Source organism: Podarcis bocagei (assembly GCF_964188305.1).
Source record: "Podarcis bocagei genome assembly, chromosome: 1".
In the NCBI taxonomy this organism is placed as follows: Eukaryota; Metazoa; Chordata; class Lepidosauria; order Squamata; family Lacertidae; genus Podarcis; species Podarcis bocagei.
The window spans coordinates 90717497-90736529 of record NC_138125.1 but is presented as its reverse complement, the minus strand read 5'-3'; the positions used below and the strand labels follow the sequence as shown (position 1 = coordinate 90736529).

The window sequence follows — 19033 nt, the reverse complement described above, 5'->3', positions numbered from 1 at the left end:
GCATTATTATACTAAGTTCATTATTCAAAGCTAGTCCTACGCACAGTAGACCCACTGAAATTAATGGGCATTACTAACTTAGATTCCTTAATTTCAATGGATCTACTCAGAGTAGGATTTAGATAAGTACAACCCTAGATCTTTCTCATAAAAGAATTGTTCAAGAGCTGTTTGAAGAAAATTATTATTTCGAAAAGAAAAACATTGTTTACTAGAGTGCAGTTTGGGATTATTATTTTTTAAAGAAGTTTTTGTAGCACATCGGTAATTGAAATTTCAGAATGTCAGCAAAGTCTTTGCTCTCCAAGTGTAACTCAACTCACAGAGGGAACAGTCCCTGCTGAGTTAGGAGTAGGGAGAATAACTGAATGTCTTCTGAGCTTCCTGCTCTGCTTTTCTTCCGCATTTGAAAGTCTCTGGTGCTTTTTCTCTCAGCTGTCTTCGATTTTCTGCTTTCCACAGGCAGTTGATTCACCCCGTCCCATTATCCATTTGTTCTTTTTTTCTTTGGTCAACCTGTTTTCTCTATAGTGGAACAAGCAGAGCAACTTCCCTCTGTGACTTTGACACCCCTGGAAGGAATGAAAGCAACCTCGCGGGCCACTGAGTCATCTTCTGTTGGTAGAAGTCCTCCACTGAGGTCCCTCTTGCAGACATGCAGTGGCTGGCAGAAACCATCGGCAACCATCAGAGGGAAATGTGTGCTGATTTCATACTCTCGGTTTGAAGTAGACATTGGCTATGCTGACAGCGCCATAGGGGTGTTCAAGCAATTGAATTCCAGGAATTATGGTGAGTGATCTAAGCTGATGCCTTCACTTCAACAGTGTAGCCATGGTCGCTGAAGCTTGCACCTTGTCTTTCCAGGTGCTATTTTTCCCCTTATTACCTTCCCTACATAATTTGTCTCATGTACCGCTTGTAATAAAAGCAGGGAGCTAGCAGACATAGATACAGGATTGAATTAAAGCCATATGAAAGTATTAGGCAAGACATGTCAAATAGGGTATATTTTATACATGAATTATTTTTTAAAAATATACATTTTGTTGAAATCTGGTTGCTTTTTATGCAGTTCCTTTGGCTGTTCTTGATTAATTGCGTTTTGTTACTCACATTTATTCATAAGTCATTTTTAGTTTAATTGCAATGAAAATATAAAAAGCAAAGAACCAGGAGTTCTTAGGTTGATGGCATTTTCAAATAGCATGTTTGTATGCGGCCTCATTTACTCATCTGTAATCCTGGTTGTTGATGCCAGTGTTTTAAAGCCCTACCTTTGTGATCAGGTCAGCATCCAGGTTCCTTCTCTGTATCTCCTGTGTACAAAACTGAGGGATGAGAAATGGGGCTTTTTTGGTCATGGTGCTGTGACTGTCAAATGCCCTGTCTCCCAAGGGAAGCCTGCTTGTCTCAGTATCTACTTTATTTGGAGAGGACTGTTTTGCATGATGGTTTAGCATAACAAGGGTGAGACAGAGCTAGCCCAGATTCCACCACCCCTTTCTTATCTGGCCCAGCTACAAGGCGATCAGAAGTTTCTGTTTCTGTTTTTGATTAGCCACAGCTTAGTATGTTGCCCATACCCTAAAATACAGTGGTACCTTGGTACTCAAACAGCTTGGCTTCTGAACAAATCGGCTCCCGAAAGCTGCAAACCCGGAAGTGAGTGTTTCGGTTTGTGAATTCTATTCGGAAGCCGAATGTCCGATGTGGCTTCTGCAGCTTCTGATTGAGTGCAGGAAGCTCCTGCAGCCAATTGGAAGCTGTGCCTTGGTTTTCTAACCGTTTCGGGAGTCGAACGGACTCCCAGAATGGATTAAGTTCAAGAACCAAGGCACCCCTGTACGCTTATTTTTAAATACATTTAGTCGAGATCTTCAAACTGATTTATGAAGTTGCCCTGTCTCCATTAAAACATTTTTTTAAAAAGTCAGGACAAGAATTGTAAGTTGTACTAAAATTTATCCAAATGTGCCAAATATGCATATAAAATAGAACAAGGACTATGTAATAATAACACGAGGGGGGGGAATGACAGCCGAATGCATATAGCATTGTCCAGTTGTCAAAGTGAAAAATGAATCATCCTGTAAATAACAGGATATCAAATATTACACACAGTGAATATGGAGGACAGAAAAAAGAAATTTGGCATTGTAACCGATTTAAAAGAATCCACCTGCTTAGTCGTCACGAACAATTTGATGCTGGTGAATATATTCTTGATTGCTAGAATTTCATATAAGGTTGATGCACTTCGTACTTGCTTATTTCCATATTATGACTTACAGATATGAAGACTAGAAAATGGAATTTTCTCCTGGAGGACTATCTAAGACTAAGTAAGAAGCTGCCTCTCAGCAGGTTTTATTCTTTTGGAGGGGGGTTACTCACTTAAAACTAGGTTCTTAGAAATGGTCTCTTAAAGGTACTTGACATGGTCACGAGTTTCACTTTTGCCTCTTCTGATGCTTTGCAATGGGGATAATGCACTCACATTGAAACTTACTTATTGACTGTGTGAAAAGTAGACATGTTTATTAGTATTTGCAGCCTAATCTTTTGAGTATCTTCTACATTTGGAAAGGAGAATCTGTGGTCCTCCAGATGCTGCTGGCCTCCAACTCCCATCAGCTCTAACCAACAAAGTCAGCAGTCAGGGATAGCAACATCTAGAGGGCCACAGTTTCCCCATCCTTTTTGCACACCTTCAGTACTGAAGGCAGGTGCATCTAGTAGAGCAGCTGTTGTTCCTCTGTAGTAGCTCTCATGGGTAATTTGGCGCAGATTTATTCAGAGGTAGGAAAACTTCCATCCTCTTTGCTGGGGTGAAAGTGTTTGTGTGTATTTTAAAGCCATCCTATCAGGGTTTTCTCCTGGCCCAGAAAGATAGGAAGCTGTGCATCATCCTAAAACAAGTCTGGAAACAGAGAATGCAGTCAGATATTTCCTGTACCTTCGGACAAATGTTCAAGTTCTTAATGGATTAGTTGCAAGGAAATAGCAAGCAGGCCTTTGTAGATGGTCTCTTAGATGCTCTCAGCTCTGGTCTAAAAATCCAAGGCTCTACAGTGTGTGAATGAAGTAGCTGGCTCCATGCAAGCGGAGGCCTGCAAAATAGTGTGCCATCATGAAGGGTGCATTGCTTGGGTAACTGGGGGTGGGGGAGATTGCTTGGTGGGGGGCTGAATTCAACACTGCACTCTACCCCTGCTCACTATCTCCTGAACTATCTCACTATCTCTGCAATTACTTAGTTATTTACTTTTTCTATATGTCTCTGTGCATGTTGCTGGATTGTGCTGTGGAATGGGGGTGTGAAATGCCTATCTGGGCGCTCTTTTTCTTTTATTAAACCAGCTAGGGGTACAAATACAGAAGCTGGATTCCATGTGCATGGCTCTTGGTTTCATTAGTACTACTGTCACAAGGAGTCTTCAATCCCCTAATATGGACTTTTCTACCATAGCACAATTTCCTTTAAAAAAAGGATCTTGCTCCTTGTATCTTAACAGTTTTACCTGTTTACACACTTGCTCAGCTGTCTTAAGATAAAAGGTCACTTGGGGACAAGGGAGCGGGGGAAACGTTTTTTGGATGAATCACTCAAACTACTGAGACATCCTGATTTTCCAAGCTTGTCTGCAAAACAGCAGCGATGGCATAATTGCAGCAATTTGCTAGTTTATAATTCCAGCAAGTAACTTTCTGAGCGTAACAACAGGGTAGGACTCTGTTTCAGCAGGGAGAGGTTTCTTTCCTTGCTGGAGGAGCACAGATTAAACCAAAGGGTGCATACTGAATAGCCTATCCTACAAGCACAAATAGAAATTCTTTCACATATTTATATGCTTTCAGAATGAAGGATTTTGCCTGGGTAGCAGGGGTCTAATCTGCTGCCTCCGTTCTAGAGATAACCGAAATTAACTGTAGTTTGCAGTCAGTACCCAGGCTCTTATAACGCGAGTGCAAATCTGAGTCTGCTGAGTGTTTTGTTTTCACTGTCAGAATTATGTTCCAGTCTGTTGATTTCCATATTTTAGTGATTTTAGTTTTCTTTGAAAGGAAAGGCTGCTTGCAGGATTTTGTGTCTTTTTATTTGTTGCAGTGTCTAATACATCGTGGCAACATTTTGATTGCTGTGTCAAGAAAAAAATTAGTGTCATTGCTAGTTTAAGATGAACAGACAGTGCTTAATCCAGAGTCATTATATTCAGCATTTTTGAAATGAATCATTTCGTCATTTTATTTTTAGAAGAGGAATCATTTTAAGATATATAAACACTTGGTAATTCTCACTATTGTCCACTCCTGATATGATTCTGCTTAAAAAAAAAAAGTCTGAGAAAACGGTGGGAAGCAAAGGATGTAGGGGACTCTTTCTATTAGTGGGTTGCAGACTGAGATACTAGTGAATTATATTTCAGACTATTTCACTTTAGTACTGTGTTCAGTTCAAATAATTAGCTATATAGGTGTTTCGTAATATTTTTTTCTCTTTCACACTTGTGCGTGCAGTTCCGCACAAGTGAAATGTAATTATGAAGTTTGGTGCTCTGCATGGAGTTCAACATTATAGCGGGAGCCATTTTAGAAAATTGAAAGTTTCCAGTCCTTATTCATGTGAAGTTATGGGCAGTGACCTGTTAAATCTCAGCAGTCGGTGGAATGGATCAATAAGATTTCCAGTGATCGGTGTGTGCAGATTCAATAGCATAACTTTTCTGCATGCCAGAAAAATAATAAACTTTGCAAACTAAGCAAAGCTGTGCAAACATGCTTGATTTGCATAACAAACAACTTTGTTTTGTTATAGAACTTGCCAAAATAAACCTGAGCATTTTCTGAAAGTACTGCATCACTTTCTTTCTTTTCCTAGCTCTCTGTTTATATTATGTACTTGTACATGTGTCTATGCGCCTTGCTTAGATTGGCACAATTGTCAATTCTTTATTGGCTGATCGACTGCAATAAAGCATTTGATTGAAGAAGTCATTCTTGGGAAAAGTTGTCTTTTTCTGTCTCAAAATGAAAAAACCATAAAATATGTAAGTAAACGTGCAAAGGAGGGTGGTCTAGGACTCTGCATAAACAAGGCTTCTGTTTGTGTGCTTGTTCAAACTTAAGTGAAGGTGGTTTACAAATGCTCCTAGGGACACAAATCCTTCTTGTGTGTGTTCCTTTTAGTTGAACTGTTAAGGAGCCTTCCAGCAGTGGAAGTGGAGCCATTGCCTAAGCCAGTAATACAAGCCTTTGCTGCTCAGTTTGAGAAGTCTGCCTCGAAGGTTCCTGATATTCCAGAAGCAGACCTTTCAGGACTGGATCCTAAACTTGTGGCCAGCCTCATGCCATTTCAGAGAGAAGGTGTGAAGTAAGTCAAGCCCTGGGTCTTCTGAAAAACACACACCATTTATTTAAAATGTTGGCACTTGTATTTAGTTTGAGAGTTGTTCTCCATCGCTCCCCCACTTCCTTTGCTTTCTTGCTTTGCCAACACAATCTGGAAGAAGTAACTTGTATTTCTTGCTGTTGGACCCACATTGGCCCAACGGGGAGGCAGGGACTTCCAGGGATCCATAAAACGACACATGCACACACACACACAAAAAAGCCGTGAATGGCTGGTTTCCCCCTTGCTAATTCACCCCTGCTTTTATTACTTGAAGAGGATCCTTTGAGATATCGAAAGCTGACATTCTCAGGGAACAGACTCTTGTACCAGGAATGTGTGGAAGGCACATAACCTTGATTGCTAACTATTCTTGCTAGCTCCTCCTTCCCCCGTGTAGAGAGAACAGAGTCTGCTTCCTTTTCCACTCCTTGAGAAACAGGCTTACTAGAAACTGCAGTTGGGATCTTTTTCAAGGCACAAAGTAGTGGACTCGTTTGAGGCAAAGGCTTCTGCTAATCAGCTTGACATATATTTACAAGCTGTGGCTAGACTACAGTTCTCATCATCCCCGACTGCTGGTCCTGCTAGCTAGGCATGGTGGAAGTTGTAGTCCAACAACAGCTGGGGACCCAAGTTTGAGAAACACTGATTGAGATGGAAACTGTATTTCTGCTTGAATTAGAAGAATCTGGGATAAGAAAGTGGGTTTTTGGGGGGGTTTCTGGTATTTAACTTGCAACTAGATTATAGAACAGGGAGCAGGGAGCTGTGGCCCTTCAGATGTTGCTGGGATACAATCCCCATTATCCTTGAAGACTGGTGATGCTGGATGGGGATGGTATGAGTTGGAGTCAGCAACATCTGGAGAACCACAAGTACCTCAACCTTGTCTTAGAATTGAAGGAATGGGTTTCCCAAACCCAAAAACTGACTGTGCAGTCAATCTGAAATGGGCCTCCAAAATCCCCATTTTTCCTCCTCCAAGGGAGCATTTCTAAAATGCATTAACTTGAGCTTTTCAAGCTCGGGAAGCTTGAGCTTGAGTCAATGTATAAACAGATAGCCAGCTGTATAAACAAGTGCTCAAAGCCCTCTCCTTTATCAGTCCGTGACGGCAATGGATGGCTTTGTCCATTCCAAAGTGGAACAGGGATGGTACATCTGGGTCTTATCTTACGTCCTGACCACACTGATGTACAGACCTTGTCAGCTACCTGGGAATGGCGCCAGGAGAGCTCTTAGAGTTGGTGACCTCTTGCTCCAAGATAAGAGCATAGGAATAGGAACAGGAACAACCTTTTATGGTCAAGAGTGCTGGAACAGGAACAACTGTTTATGTTCAGGGATGTCAACTTACGTGTATAAGCTGACATGGTTAGATTCCTGGGGAAGGGGGGAGAGGGTGCCTGGAGGATATATATACTGCATGAAATTTCTCTTTTCTTTGGACTTGCTGTGGACTGACCATGCAAGTGGCTTCTGCTATCCGGAGAGCAGAATAAACTCTTTCTCTGAACCAAACCTCGGTTTCATTTGATTTCCTTTCTCCCTCCCGGGAGCAAAGCAGACCCCACCAGTCGGTATAGTCTAATAAGGCTACTGAATAACTGAATTCACTGTGGAAATGGAAAAAATAACCCATTGGTCTCTTTCCCTCCCTTCTCTTTCAGTTTTGCAATTGCCAAAGAAGGTCGTTTGCTCCTTGCAGATGACATGGGCTTAGGGAAAACAATCCAGGCAATCTGTATTGCTGAATACTATCGAAAAGAGTGGCCTCTGCTGGTGGTCACTCCTTCTTCAGTGAGATATACATGGGCGGAGGTAATGCCTGCATTTTCTCAACTCCTTTTTAGTCTTCTGTCTTGCTTGTCTTTCACATTCTGAGAGAGCCACCGCAGTCATTGGTGCCGATGAAAAATGAGACAGTGGGGGCAGAAAGGAATGGTTCTTCATGTTAGTCCTCAGCTTTGAGGAGTTACAGCAGTCCTGTCACTTGGCATCCCTCCTTCACTGTTGTTTGCGATTCTCATTCATAATTCCAAAAGGAGTCTTCAGAATGGAGATCATGGAGCTAAGAGCCCAGTTTAGGGGTGAAAATGGGCATATGGAAATACATGGAGATTCTTTAGTCTCTTAGACTATTGCATAAAACTCTTTACCTGCCAAATGCAGGGAGAACACTTATTTCCATCTTTATATATGAAAAGAGCAGCACAGGGATTCTGTTCAAATAGTTGCCTTGGCCTACTTTGTCTTGAAGTGGGTAGTAAAAGCCAGTCTGTGTTTTAATTTCAGAATAAATTGTGTTTGCATATTCAGTATATTTTTAAGCAGACTGATTTTGACCATTGCTTTGGATGTTTTGAGGCTTTTTTTGGGGGGGGAGATTCAGATAGCTGGGCTTAAATAGCTAAATATAATCATTTATAATCCTGGCAGGAGATAAGGATTGAGAAAGCCAACAGCTTTGTGAGATGCCTCTGGTCTGAGAATCAGGCTAATACTAATGTTCATTTATGATCTCATCATAGCTGTATTTATCTTAGTAGTGAAATGAATAGAACAGAACAGGGCTGTTTGAGTGGAAAGACTGCTGCGCACCATAATCGGCGGAAGCCATAAAGTACAACCGCTGTTTGTGGGTGAGCACCATAGCCAAGCCAACTGGACTGCAACTTCTTCAGGGACCTTGACAGGCTGGGCTCCAGCATGCTTTGTGCTTAAAATTCACCTGCCTGTGAATGCGTCCACCCACAACTTCGCTCCCTGTTTTGTCATTATGAGATAGGTGTCCATGGGGGGGACCATTCCTAGCATGACACCCATCCAGATGTCAACCTAGCTCTCTGTGAAGTGCTCATCCTTGTGGTTGTACCACCTCAGACTGCAGAGATGGATCACATAAAAGACTGCTTTGAAAGAAAGGAAAGGGGGAAAGACTGTTTTCTCTGAAACAAGGCTAAGTTGGGAATGCTCTAGTTTTTCTGTATGCTGGGGTTTGATTTTTTACGGATGAACTCGTACTTGCAGTCCAATGTCCCTTCAGCCCAAGCACAGACCACTTCATTGAAAATTCGGTTTCGGCAAGGAACATAATAGGGCGGGTGGATACCTTTTTATTTAGATACTTTCTTTTGGGGGTAGGGTGGGATCTGGAATTGAGTCCCCAATTGGGAAAGGCCTTAGCTCAGTGGCAGAGCATCTTCTTTGATGCAGAGCGTTCCAGGTTCAATCCCCTGCAACTCCAGGTAGGGCTGGGAGGGAACCACTCTTTGAACTATGGTGAGTTCCTGCCAACCAGTGGGTGCAATAGGGAGCTAGATGGATCAATGATCTGACTTGGTATAAGCAAAAGAAAACAGATTGCTGTAAGTCAAACACATGTTTCTTGGCACAAATGGCAACAGAATGCCTTTCAGGTATCTTTCAGGTCCAGCCAATTAACTTTGTGTGCTATTATAACTGAGATACAGTAGGATTTGGCATTAAGATCAGGGCACCAGGAAAGATTTTTTTTTTCTCCCAGTGAGGCTTGTATGATCACAAGATTGGTAAGCAATAATTATTCATGTGCTTTATTATCTCAAGCGATTATATTACAGCAATAGTAGCTTTTGGAGTATTTTTGATATAACTTTTATTGTATTAATGGAACTGATAATTTTAGCATAACCTTATGGTTTTAACATGTCTATAGACGGTATATTGAACAGATACTAATTATTGTTTCATGTGTTTGGCCTTAACTGGAATATGCATAGACACTGATGAAGAATGTATTTGGTAACGGGTCTCCGTCTGTTTTTGCTCATTAACATTTGATGCTGAATACACGACTTTTCACATAAATTGAATTTTAAAATCGGCCTTTTCGTGCACGTTTTGGTTTTCTTTTGCACGCCTTGTTTTTTTGTGCATTCTGACTTGGTATAAGGCAACTTCTTGTGTCTGTATCAGGCATATTACCTGAGATACAACGCAGGCTGACTAGTCCTTTGTGGAACTCATGTGAAAAACAGCAGATGCAATGTTTCCACAGAAAAACATTTCAAATGATGTGTGCTGGGGGGATGAATACAGTTAAGGATTGTATATCACTTAGCAAACTTTTCAAAAAGTGCCGTATGAGCGGTGTCAACTGTTTTTGAAAGGTGGCTGTAAGCTTTAGGCCATTTAGATATAAAAAGAATTTTTTCAGCTCACGTCGTTTTCTGTCTTCGTTCTTTTCGCTGCTTGAGGCTTTCCACAGGTGGCTTCCTTCCTTGAGCCCAGATGCCATCAGTGTCATAGCAACGGGCAAGGACTGCCTGTCGGCAAGATTGATAAACGTTGTCAGTTTTGACCTTCTCAGCAAGATGGAGAAGCAACTCAAAACCACCTTCCGAGTTGTGATTGTTGTAAGTAGGGCATCCTGTTGGGGGAGGCAGGTGGCACAGTTTCCCTGGGCCAGAAAAAGACAGAGATGGGGGGCGTGTTCACTGCAGGCGTGAGGGCATATTAGACGGTCTCAAGACATGGAAGGCTCTTAAGCTGTAAATAAAGCTTGTCTGAATTGAAAGTTGGTTCATGTTATGCTGCCATTTGCACAGTATGAAATTAGAAGTGGCTGCTTTTCTAATGCTTTCTAATAGCGACTGTGTCCTCTTAATTGCCATTTCATTTTACACTGTTCAGCAATTATAGCATACATTTGCTTCCAAAATGTATTGTTTAGGGCACCACTTAGTTGCAAGAGATTCTTCCTGTATTTCTGGAAATGTGGATGTTCTTGTCTGCTCTGATGGGTGACCAAGAGCTCTCTTACCTTTCTGATTCCCTGTATTTAAAGTAATGAGCAGCTTTTCAGGGCCAAGGAATGGGACCTGGAAACCCTACTTTCCAATCTCATGATTTATGTATCCATCTCATGGTCCAGAAGGACCAACTCATGCCAAATTCTGATTTGTTTTTTGTTTTGAGGTTTTAGGACAAGCTGTCATCACGATTTTCTCATGCCTTTCTGGGCAACAGTGAGTTCTAAGGGGCTTTATTATTTTTAATGAAATACTTTCTTCTGATTGCAGTAAGACCTTACTGAAGACTCCAGTGACCACATACTGTTTACCACTGCCTGGGGAAATTTGACCTTTTAGTTTCCGGAATTTGTACATGCAATTGGCTGGGGCAACCCAGTCAGATGGAAATAAATAATAAAAAATAATAAAAAAATAAAAAATAAAAAATAAAAATAAATAAAGGCAGTGACCTGGTAGTTCTAAACTATGAATCAGCATTATGGGAACAAACTGTGGAGAGCCTTGGCCTTATGTGTTCCTCCCCCCACCTCACTTGATGGACACAGGGAGAAGATTGAAAACTTCTCTCTTTTGGTTTCTGAGTAAACTAGAGATTCAATGTATGACCAAACTCAGAATCTGACATATTCAAAGCATGGTCATTTTAAACAAACCATGGTCAAACTGTGGTTTTGAATCCTGATTTGCTAGCTAACACAGTTAGAATAAACCAAAGCCAAGCCATCGTTTTCCCAGAAAAGACATTTTCCTAAGAGAATTTCTAAGAACATTCTTGTTGGCCACTGTTCCCTCTCCTTCCCCAGATGCCCCAGATGCTAGGTTTGTGGCATTATGGGGAATGTAAAATGGTGGCCAGGCTGCTGTTTCTACTTGAAAGCTTAACAGAGAAAACTATTTCAAACAAGGAAGGAGAATTAGCCATTGCTAATCCTGAGCTTCACCCCTGCTGAACTGTTGAAGAATTTCTCCTTCCGCTGGAGATGTTTGGTGAAGTGGTCCGCCCAATTTCTCTACACACAAATAGGGTGGAGAATTCCAGGGAGGCATTTTTGTGCACAGCTCTAAAACAAAACACAGTTTCCTCAGTTCAGTCGTACAACAGGAAACTGTGGTTTTTGCAAAATGAAAAGTGGAAGCTTTCAATCTTCCCTCATTCTTATGCACAAAGAAACAGGGAGAGTATGAGCCTGAGACTTGCCGCAGCTCGTTCTCATAATACTAAACCGCAGTTTAGTTATATTTCTTCAAGGCTGCTCTGGAATCTCAGTTCTTATTATTGTTTCTTAATGAGTCTTGTTGAAGTCATCATAACCCACAGTTCTAACACTTCAACTCTCTGTACTTATTTGGACATATCCTTTTCATCTCATCAGAAATTCCCTTTCAAGTAAATGTGTTCTGGGCTGCAGCCAAAGAATTTTCTGCACAGTTGAGTGCATCTGATGCTGAGAGGTCAGCAGATACCCAGATCACCTGCATCAATTAAGGTCCTGGAGCCAAGCAGCTTCTTAGATCTCATCCTTGCAGTTAAAAATATGTATATCGAGCTGCTAGGGTTTACTCTTCAGGAATAGTGCCCCTCAGGAATCCCTTGTACAAGTGTGCAATCTCTTGTCAAAGTGCCAGAGGTGAAAGTGCCATAATCCCAACACTTCCATTTCTGGTTGTCTACAAGGTACTAGTCTGTGAGGTCTTTTAAAAGTCTGCTGGGCTTATTCATATAGAGCAGGGGTGGGGAATCTCTGGCCAGTCTTGTCCTGCAACACTTTGCTCCCAAACCACACCCACCCACCCATCAGCTGATGTCACTGGTGACTTGCGTGGCTTGTGCAGTTTCTCAGTTTGTGTGTGGGACTTAAGAGGGATCTTTTCCCTTTCCCTGCCACTATGGGCAGCCCTGCGGCTATTGCAGCACTCAGTATCTTCACTGGTCATTCTGATGTTGCAATATTGTATTTAGATGCAATGCTAAACGATTCTCTGCTCCACTCCCTTCCTCTTGCACAACTGCGAGGAGGAAATCTGAAGCACCCGTTTCCATTTTCAACTAATTTCAGTTTGTCATTTTGTCTGAAGCAGGCTAGGCTCTTAATATAATAATAATAATAATATAATATTTTTGTATTTATACCCTGCCCATCTGGCTGGGTTTCCCTAGCCACTCTGGGCGGCTTCCAACAAAGATTAAAAATACATTAAAACATCAGTCATTAAAAACTTCCCTAAACAGGGCTGCCTTCAGATGTCTTCTAAACGTCAGATACAGTGGATCCTCCGGATACGAACTTAATTCGTTCCACGGGTCCGTTCACACCCCGAAAATTATGTAAATAGAGGCGCACTTCAGCACATTCATGCGGCGCGATTGAGTGCTTCTGCACATGCGCCTGTGGCGAAACCCGGAAGTATAAACTTCTGGGTTTGCCATGGCCGAAACCCAAAGATTCCGTATCCAGAGGGATATGTAAGTAGAGGTATGACTGTAGTTGTTTATCTCTTTGACATCTGATGGGAGGGCGTTCCACAGGGTGGGCGCTACTACTGAGAAGGCCCTCTGCCTGGTTCCCTGTAACCTTACTTCTCGCAGTGTGGGAACCGCCAGAAGGCCCTTGGACCTGGACCTCAGTGTCTGGGCAATATGTGGGATTTTTGGAAAATGCTGAAGGGGGCAGGGGGAATAGAATAATTCACTATGGAAACAATTCTGATGTCTTAGAGAGTGATCTAATTTACCACATTTTACTTGTGCTTAGTAAACACAGCTAACTTTGAAACTGCCAAGTTTGCCTAATATTTGAACCCATTCATTGTCACTAATGAACTTATGAAATGGGAAATTTTCTGCAGAAAAATAAAACACTGGAGTAAAAAAAAATCAAGGAAGTCCCATTTTAGAAAAAAATCCGCCTCACATCCCAAGGCCTAACCATGCTATGCTTTACATGGGAGAGGTAGGGGTGGATTTTCCTTACTGTGGATGTTGTTTATTGAAATACAGCAGAGAGGCTACCAAGTGCTTGGAGGGACAGTATCGATGAGTGGGCCATTCTTCCTAATCACCTTGTCCCTGTTTGCTGCGCAGGTGGAAAATACACCTTTAGTGTTTCCTCCATGGGGCAAACGGCAGCTATTTGTGTACACGTGCCAATTTGACTGAGAAGAATGGTATGACAGGACTGGGTAAAACCCCTCCCCTGCCATTGCTCCAAAGAAATAGGCAACTCCCTCACTCCTCAGTGGCTGTATTTTCGTTAAAAAAACCCACACACACAAAACCCATTGCGGATAATCACAGTCATTGATTTCCCACTTAGTGTGGTTTGGCCCTCATTCACGTTCTTACTAGATATGTTGTAGAATTCAGGTCCTGCGTTTTGCATCCAATAGCCTCTGCAGCGTGTTGTGCTTCCTCGCTTCCCTCTTCAATCCTCCCTCTGCTGGTGGCTGTTATTAGCATAACCTTATTGCTAACCAAGATTGAGAAAGCAGTTCCTTCCAGTTGAAGGGGGTATATTATCCTTTCTGTGCATGGCTGCTTACTCGTCCAAATATGACAAGATGAGCACATTCCCTGGGAGGGTGCCAATTTCCTTAGTGTCCCGAAGCTCGGTGTTGTAACAGCAATGGCAATAGAGCTCATTCCAGGAGGGGAAATTCTCAAATGGTAGGTCTGTTTCCTACCTGGCGAGCCTTTTAACAGCAAACCGGTTGGCTCCTAATTAGATTTTCTCCTTTCTGGTGGTTTTTCATTAACCCCTTCCTTTGGGGGAATCCGTGCAGGGCAGACTCGCAATTATCTGCATTTAAGAGGAAGCTGTGCAGCGGCAAAAAGAATATTAATAGTGAGAATCGTTTCTTCCCTTCCCTTTACTGGCTTGGTTATGGTTGTTGATAGATCAACAACGAAAGGATGTGCTTTCCTTTCACAGTGACTTCAGTTTCAAGCAAGCAATCCTACCTTACGTTGTGGAGGTTTGACATTCAGAGCGGTGCTGTACCCATCTAGGATTATCTAAGATAATCACACAAAATATCAGAACACCTTAATTTGGCCTTCCCCAGCCTTGGGTCTCCTGATGATGTTGGACTACAACTGCTGATATCTGTGAAAATCGGCCTTGCTGGCTGGGGTTGATAGGAGTTGTAGTCCAACAATATTTGGGGACCCACATTTGGAGGAATGCTGATATAAACTGCTTTTTGGTTGTTTGGCTATTGCTCTGGGTTTCACGTACTCTCCCCTTCTTCTGTTTCAGGATGAGTCCCACTTTCTGAAGAATGGGAAAACTGCTCGATGCCGGGCTGCGATGCCTCTTCTGAAGGTGAGCATACCAGGGATTTCAAAATTGGGCATTTGACTTTTAGGAGCTGTGTATTCAAGATGCCTGGTATACAGGCAAGAGCCAAAATAATTTTGCTAGGCTGCTACCAGTGCTGTAGTGACAAGTTGGGAGCCATACGAAATCCCAATATGAGGGACGTAATTAAATTCTGTGCTTTTTCACCTACCTATGATGCAGATTGGGCAATTTTGGTTTATCAGTTAAACTCTACAGCAGAATGCATGCAATAAGTTCAGAAATCCTAAGTGTAGTACAAGATTGAGTATTTAAATACAGAACAAATGCATAATCATTCCAAAGTATCTGAGATTTTGAGTATTTTAGGATTATATAAATGAATTTCAGGTCACAGAGTTGGCTTCAAAGTAATATTTCCAAGTGAAGCTGCCCTGAGAAATAATGATCTGTCTTTTATTTGCTATAAATTTTGATGTGTCAGTAACCACCAATTAAATTGATTTATCCCAAAGCTGATAGAGTCTTCCATAAGTATTTCACACAGACCTCATAAATCTGTTTTTCTGGTATGTAACCTGAAAATCCTTAAAGTGGCTTGGATGAAGGATATAGAATCAATAATGGATTAATAAGGAGCCTTTAAGTTTCATATTTATTCTGAAATTCTGTTGAAGAACAGGTCTGAATATAATACTTTTGAGAAAAAATAGGCATAATTATAATATTAAAAGCGTAATCTTTGATATCACTTAGGCATTGATTGCTTCTGAAGATAAAGTAGCATTTCTTAATATCCATTTTTTTGCTTCCTTATAAAAATTTCTGAGGAAATCGCTTTAAGGCAGTGATGTATGGAATCTTCAAGTAGGCCCATGTATAAAACATGGAGCTGAAGTTTGAAACTCCATGAGTTTTCAGAAGTAATTATTCATAGTAATGTACCTTGCGTCTTTACTGAGGAACCCTAAATTCTGCACAAAACGCTGTTGTTGCTCTGCAACCAGGTGTTGAGGATTGTGTAGGGGCACTTTTTGAACCTATAAAATGAATCAAGAAGTTTAATTTACATGATATTTAGATTAGCCTGATTTTCCAGGTGAACCTTTAACATCAGGTGTGCATTGGAACTGGCAGAATCTGGCACTGTCCTTTTTTATTATTATTTTAAAAAATGGAAATATGAATGCTGTTGGAAATATGAATCAGAATGAGCATGAATATGAAATATGGAAATATAAATCAGTTTGCTTTTGAGGAATGAATATAGTTGTAAAAGGTATTCTAGTCCTTAAGGTCTTCCAGAATTCTTCCTTTCTATGCTTAAGAATTTTTGAAAGCTCCGTTTTCCTAAAGGGTGGGTGTAGGAGCTCTGCTACTATCTAATGTCAAAACACTGCCATTTTCAAATTGTTCCCTTTTGGGTGTAATTTGAATGTCCCAGGTGTGATGGATATACTTTAGGTTGTTTGCATCCGTGATATTTAGTTAGATCCTAACCTTATTCCAAAGTTGCAGCAGGCATGAGTTATAATACTGTTTTATGACAGAAATGAAATTTCCCCAAACGTGCAGATGTTGTCTCCCCTCCAGTCCCATTTCATTCTCTCCCAAGAAGCAAACTTCTGCATTGAAATTACCATCAGATATTTCCATTTCGTGTCAGGCAGGGCAACACACACTTTAAATGTTAAACAGCTGACAAGGGCAGAATAAGAAGGAATCGGAAGGATGGTTATAATTGTATATCCAGCACAATGAGCATTTAAATAGTATCCATAATGCAAAGCATGCCAGGCCGCGTGCTGTAGGCCACAAGCTGTGAACATCATTAAAAATCCAGTAAATCACTGTAGGAGAATAAGACACTTTTGCATGTTGAATCATTTTTATTTTCTGGTATTTCCCCATCCTTCCTCCTGCTCTTTGAAGCCTTTTGATACCCAGTGCAGGGATCTGGCTATTGTATCATTGGCTCTGCATTTGAATATGCCTATGATTCTTGAATTTCTCTTTGGGGAAAGGTCTTCTCGGTGTCACCTTTTATCATACAAAGAACATTCTCATTGTGCTGCTGATGCTCATGGCGCCCCATAGCAGTTGGCTGGGTGGAACTGTACCACTTACCTGGCTTCCAGATGTCAGGAACATGGCTGGTCACTGGGAGGGAGGGGGGTGAGGTGGTAGGAGGCTGCCCTGGGGTCGGCAGAGCGGCAAAGCCAATCCAAAACTCTTGCTGGTGTGTCCACATTGCACCAACCTTGTGTATACCATACACAAATCCAGAGTGGAGTCCCTAAGATGGTTGGATGGTACAATGTACGCCTCCTTCTGGTGACTCCTGCAGCCATGTTGATGCCATACGTATTGCTCTGATTTCCTTTGGACCACATCAGCGAGGCCAAGAGGGGGGTCCAGCTGAGGATCCATACACACTACCCAGGCTTGCACCCAGGGGAGGTCACACATTGGTTTTACTTCACCCCAGGGGCACACTTCATTGTCTCTTGAGACAGATGGATATCAATCACCACCACCACTATGAGTGTCATCTAACAAAGCAAAATGGGAATGATTGTGTTACTTCTAATTACAATACAGTGGTACCTCTGGTTAAGAACTTAATTCGTTCTGGAGGTCCGTTCTTAACCTGAAACTGTTCTTAACCTGAGGTACCACTTTAGCTAATGGGGCCTCCCGCAGCTGCCGCCGCGCGATTTCTATTCTCATCCTGAAGCAAAGTTCTTAACCTGAGATACTACTTCTGGGTTAGCGGAGTCTGTAACCTAAAGCGTCTGTAACCCAAGGTACCACTGTACATGTTAGCATTTATACCGTGCTTTATTTGAGTGCTCCAAGTATGCCCTCTTCAGAGGGCTTCAACAACTCTTTCAGATAAACCATTATTGTTATCTCTACTACACTTGATCTTAGCCAAAAGGTCGAGGTTGTTGCTGATTTCTTGTTGTCTGATCTTGTGGTGTTTAGTGTCACTGGCTTTGGCCGCAATAAAACTTGACTTGATTGTTATCTCTGCATTGCAGATATAGGAGCTGAGGCCGAGAGCAACATGCCTAAGACCACCTAGTTAGTTGACAGCAGAGGCAAGAGTCTAACAGGGGACTTCTTGGGTCAGGCCAAGACATTTTGCTCCTTGAGGCGGAACAGCATATTTAACACCCATCACCACTATCACCAAATCAAGGTGTATGGTATCCAAGGCCAGCCAAGTTATTTTTGCCCCTGGAAGCCTCATAAGCATCTCTCCCTGGCAGAAAAACACACACAATCATAACACACTGTTGCTCTTTCTTGATACTCAAAATCTGCCGTCTGAGGAAGCCATGTCAGTCTGCCTAGCGGTGGGGTCTGCTAACCCACTGTGCTGTGTTAGCTCTGCTAGTTAGAGCCATGTTTACCTTTTTGGGTGTCCTCGAATCTCTATGTGTGATAGCAGCCACGTAATTAACCTTTTGCAACATTTATATCCCCAGGCTGCCAAACGAGTCATCTTGTTGTCCGGAACCCCTGCCATGTCCCGCCCTGCAGAGCTTTATACGCAGATTGCAGCTGTCAGACCATCCTTCTTCTCTCAGTTCCATGCCTTCGGGCTCCGCTACTGTGATGCTAAGCAGGTAACATGAGTCTCTATCCCTGGCAAAGCAGAAGCCACGAAATTATTATTTGGGAATAATAATAACCTTCCATTCCTTGAAGCGTTTTGTGCACTGCCATTCCCTTTACAATCTCTCAGTGAAGTCTTGCTGCGAAAGGGCAGATTTCTGTAGTGACAATTGGCCATAGCTCCATGGTTACTGTAAGATTTTCTGCTATTTCTCAAGCATCTCCAGTTAAAAGGCTCCTAGCCAAGTGTTAGGGCTGGGATTGACTTTTACCTGAGGCCTTGGATAGCTTTTGCCTAGCCTAGTTGTTCACCAACTAGATTGTTCACCAACTAAGAAAACCTGACTGAACTTGACCTCTGTGATTACCAATTAACTCATTAAATTGATCAGTGTGCAATGTCATAAATAGTGTTGTCATCAATCATATTGATAACTGGCCCCATATTATGAGGTGTAATATTGACAAGGAAAAAAATATGGAATTGGACATTACTATGAATCCATTAGTTCTGTATTCTTAAATGGAAAAAGGATTCAGTCTCCAATATGCTTTTTGATTAATGAGTTTTAAGCTACCAAAAATATGAGCATGATTAAATACTATTCTTTTTTCCTTTATATTTACCACTAAATCAGATGTTACAATGTGGTATGAAACAGAAGGTATAATTCTTCTAATTATGCTTATGATGTTTGCAAATATCAACAAGCTGTAACATCTCAAGGGATAATGCTTGCTTTTGCAGTGCATTCGTGATTGTATCATGTCTGCTTCTTTGCCTGCATTTATACCTTCATTAAAATTCCCTCCAGTTGCTATTTCACTTTCCCCTAAACAGAGTAGATCTTCAATTAGTTGATAAGAAACACTCATCTGACGACTGAGTGCTACATAAATATACACTGATATTAAACTCA

At 41.7% G+C, this 19033-nt stretch overlaps 1 protein-coding gene across 8 annotated transcripts in view; it reads left to right on the top strand.

Annotated features, from left to right (window-relative positions):
* Positions 1-19033, top strand: part of SMARCAL1 (SNF2 related chromatin remodeling annealing helicase 1) — a 41846-nt gene that overhangs the window by 7089 nt on the left and 15724 nt on the right. For all 8 annotated transcript variants that reach the window (XM_081196932.1, XM_081196935.1, XM_081196934.1 and 5 more), the window contains 7 exons: positions 532-792; positions 2295-2345; positions 5191-5374; positions 7066-7216; positions 9634-9792; positions 14448-14513; positions 17984-18124. In XM_081196932.1, coding sequence (XP_081053058.1) covers positions 532-792; positions 2295-2345; positions 5191-5374; positions 7066-7216; positions 9634-9792; positions 14448-14513; positions 17984-18124 — 1013 coding nt within the window. The remainder of the gene's footprint in view (positions 1-531; positions 793-2294; positions 2346-5190; positions 5375-7065; positions 7217-9633; positions 9793-14447; positions 14514-17983; positions 18125-19033) is intronic.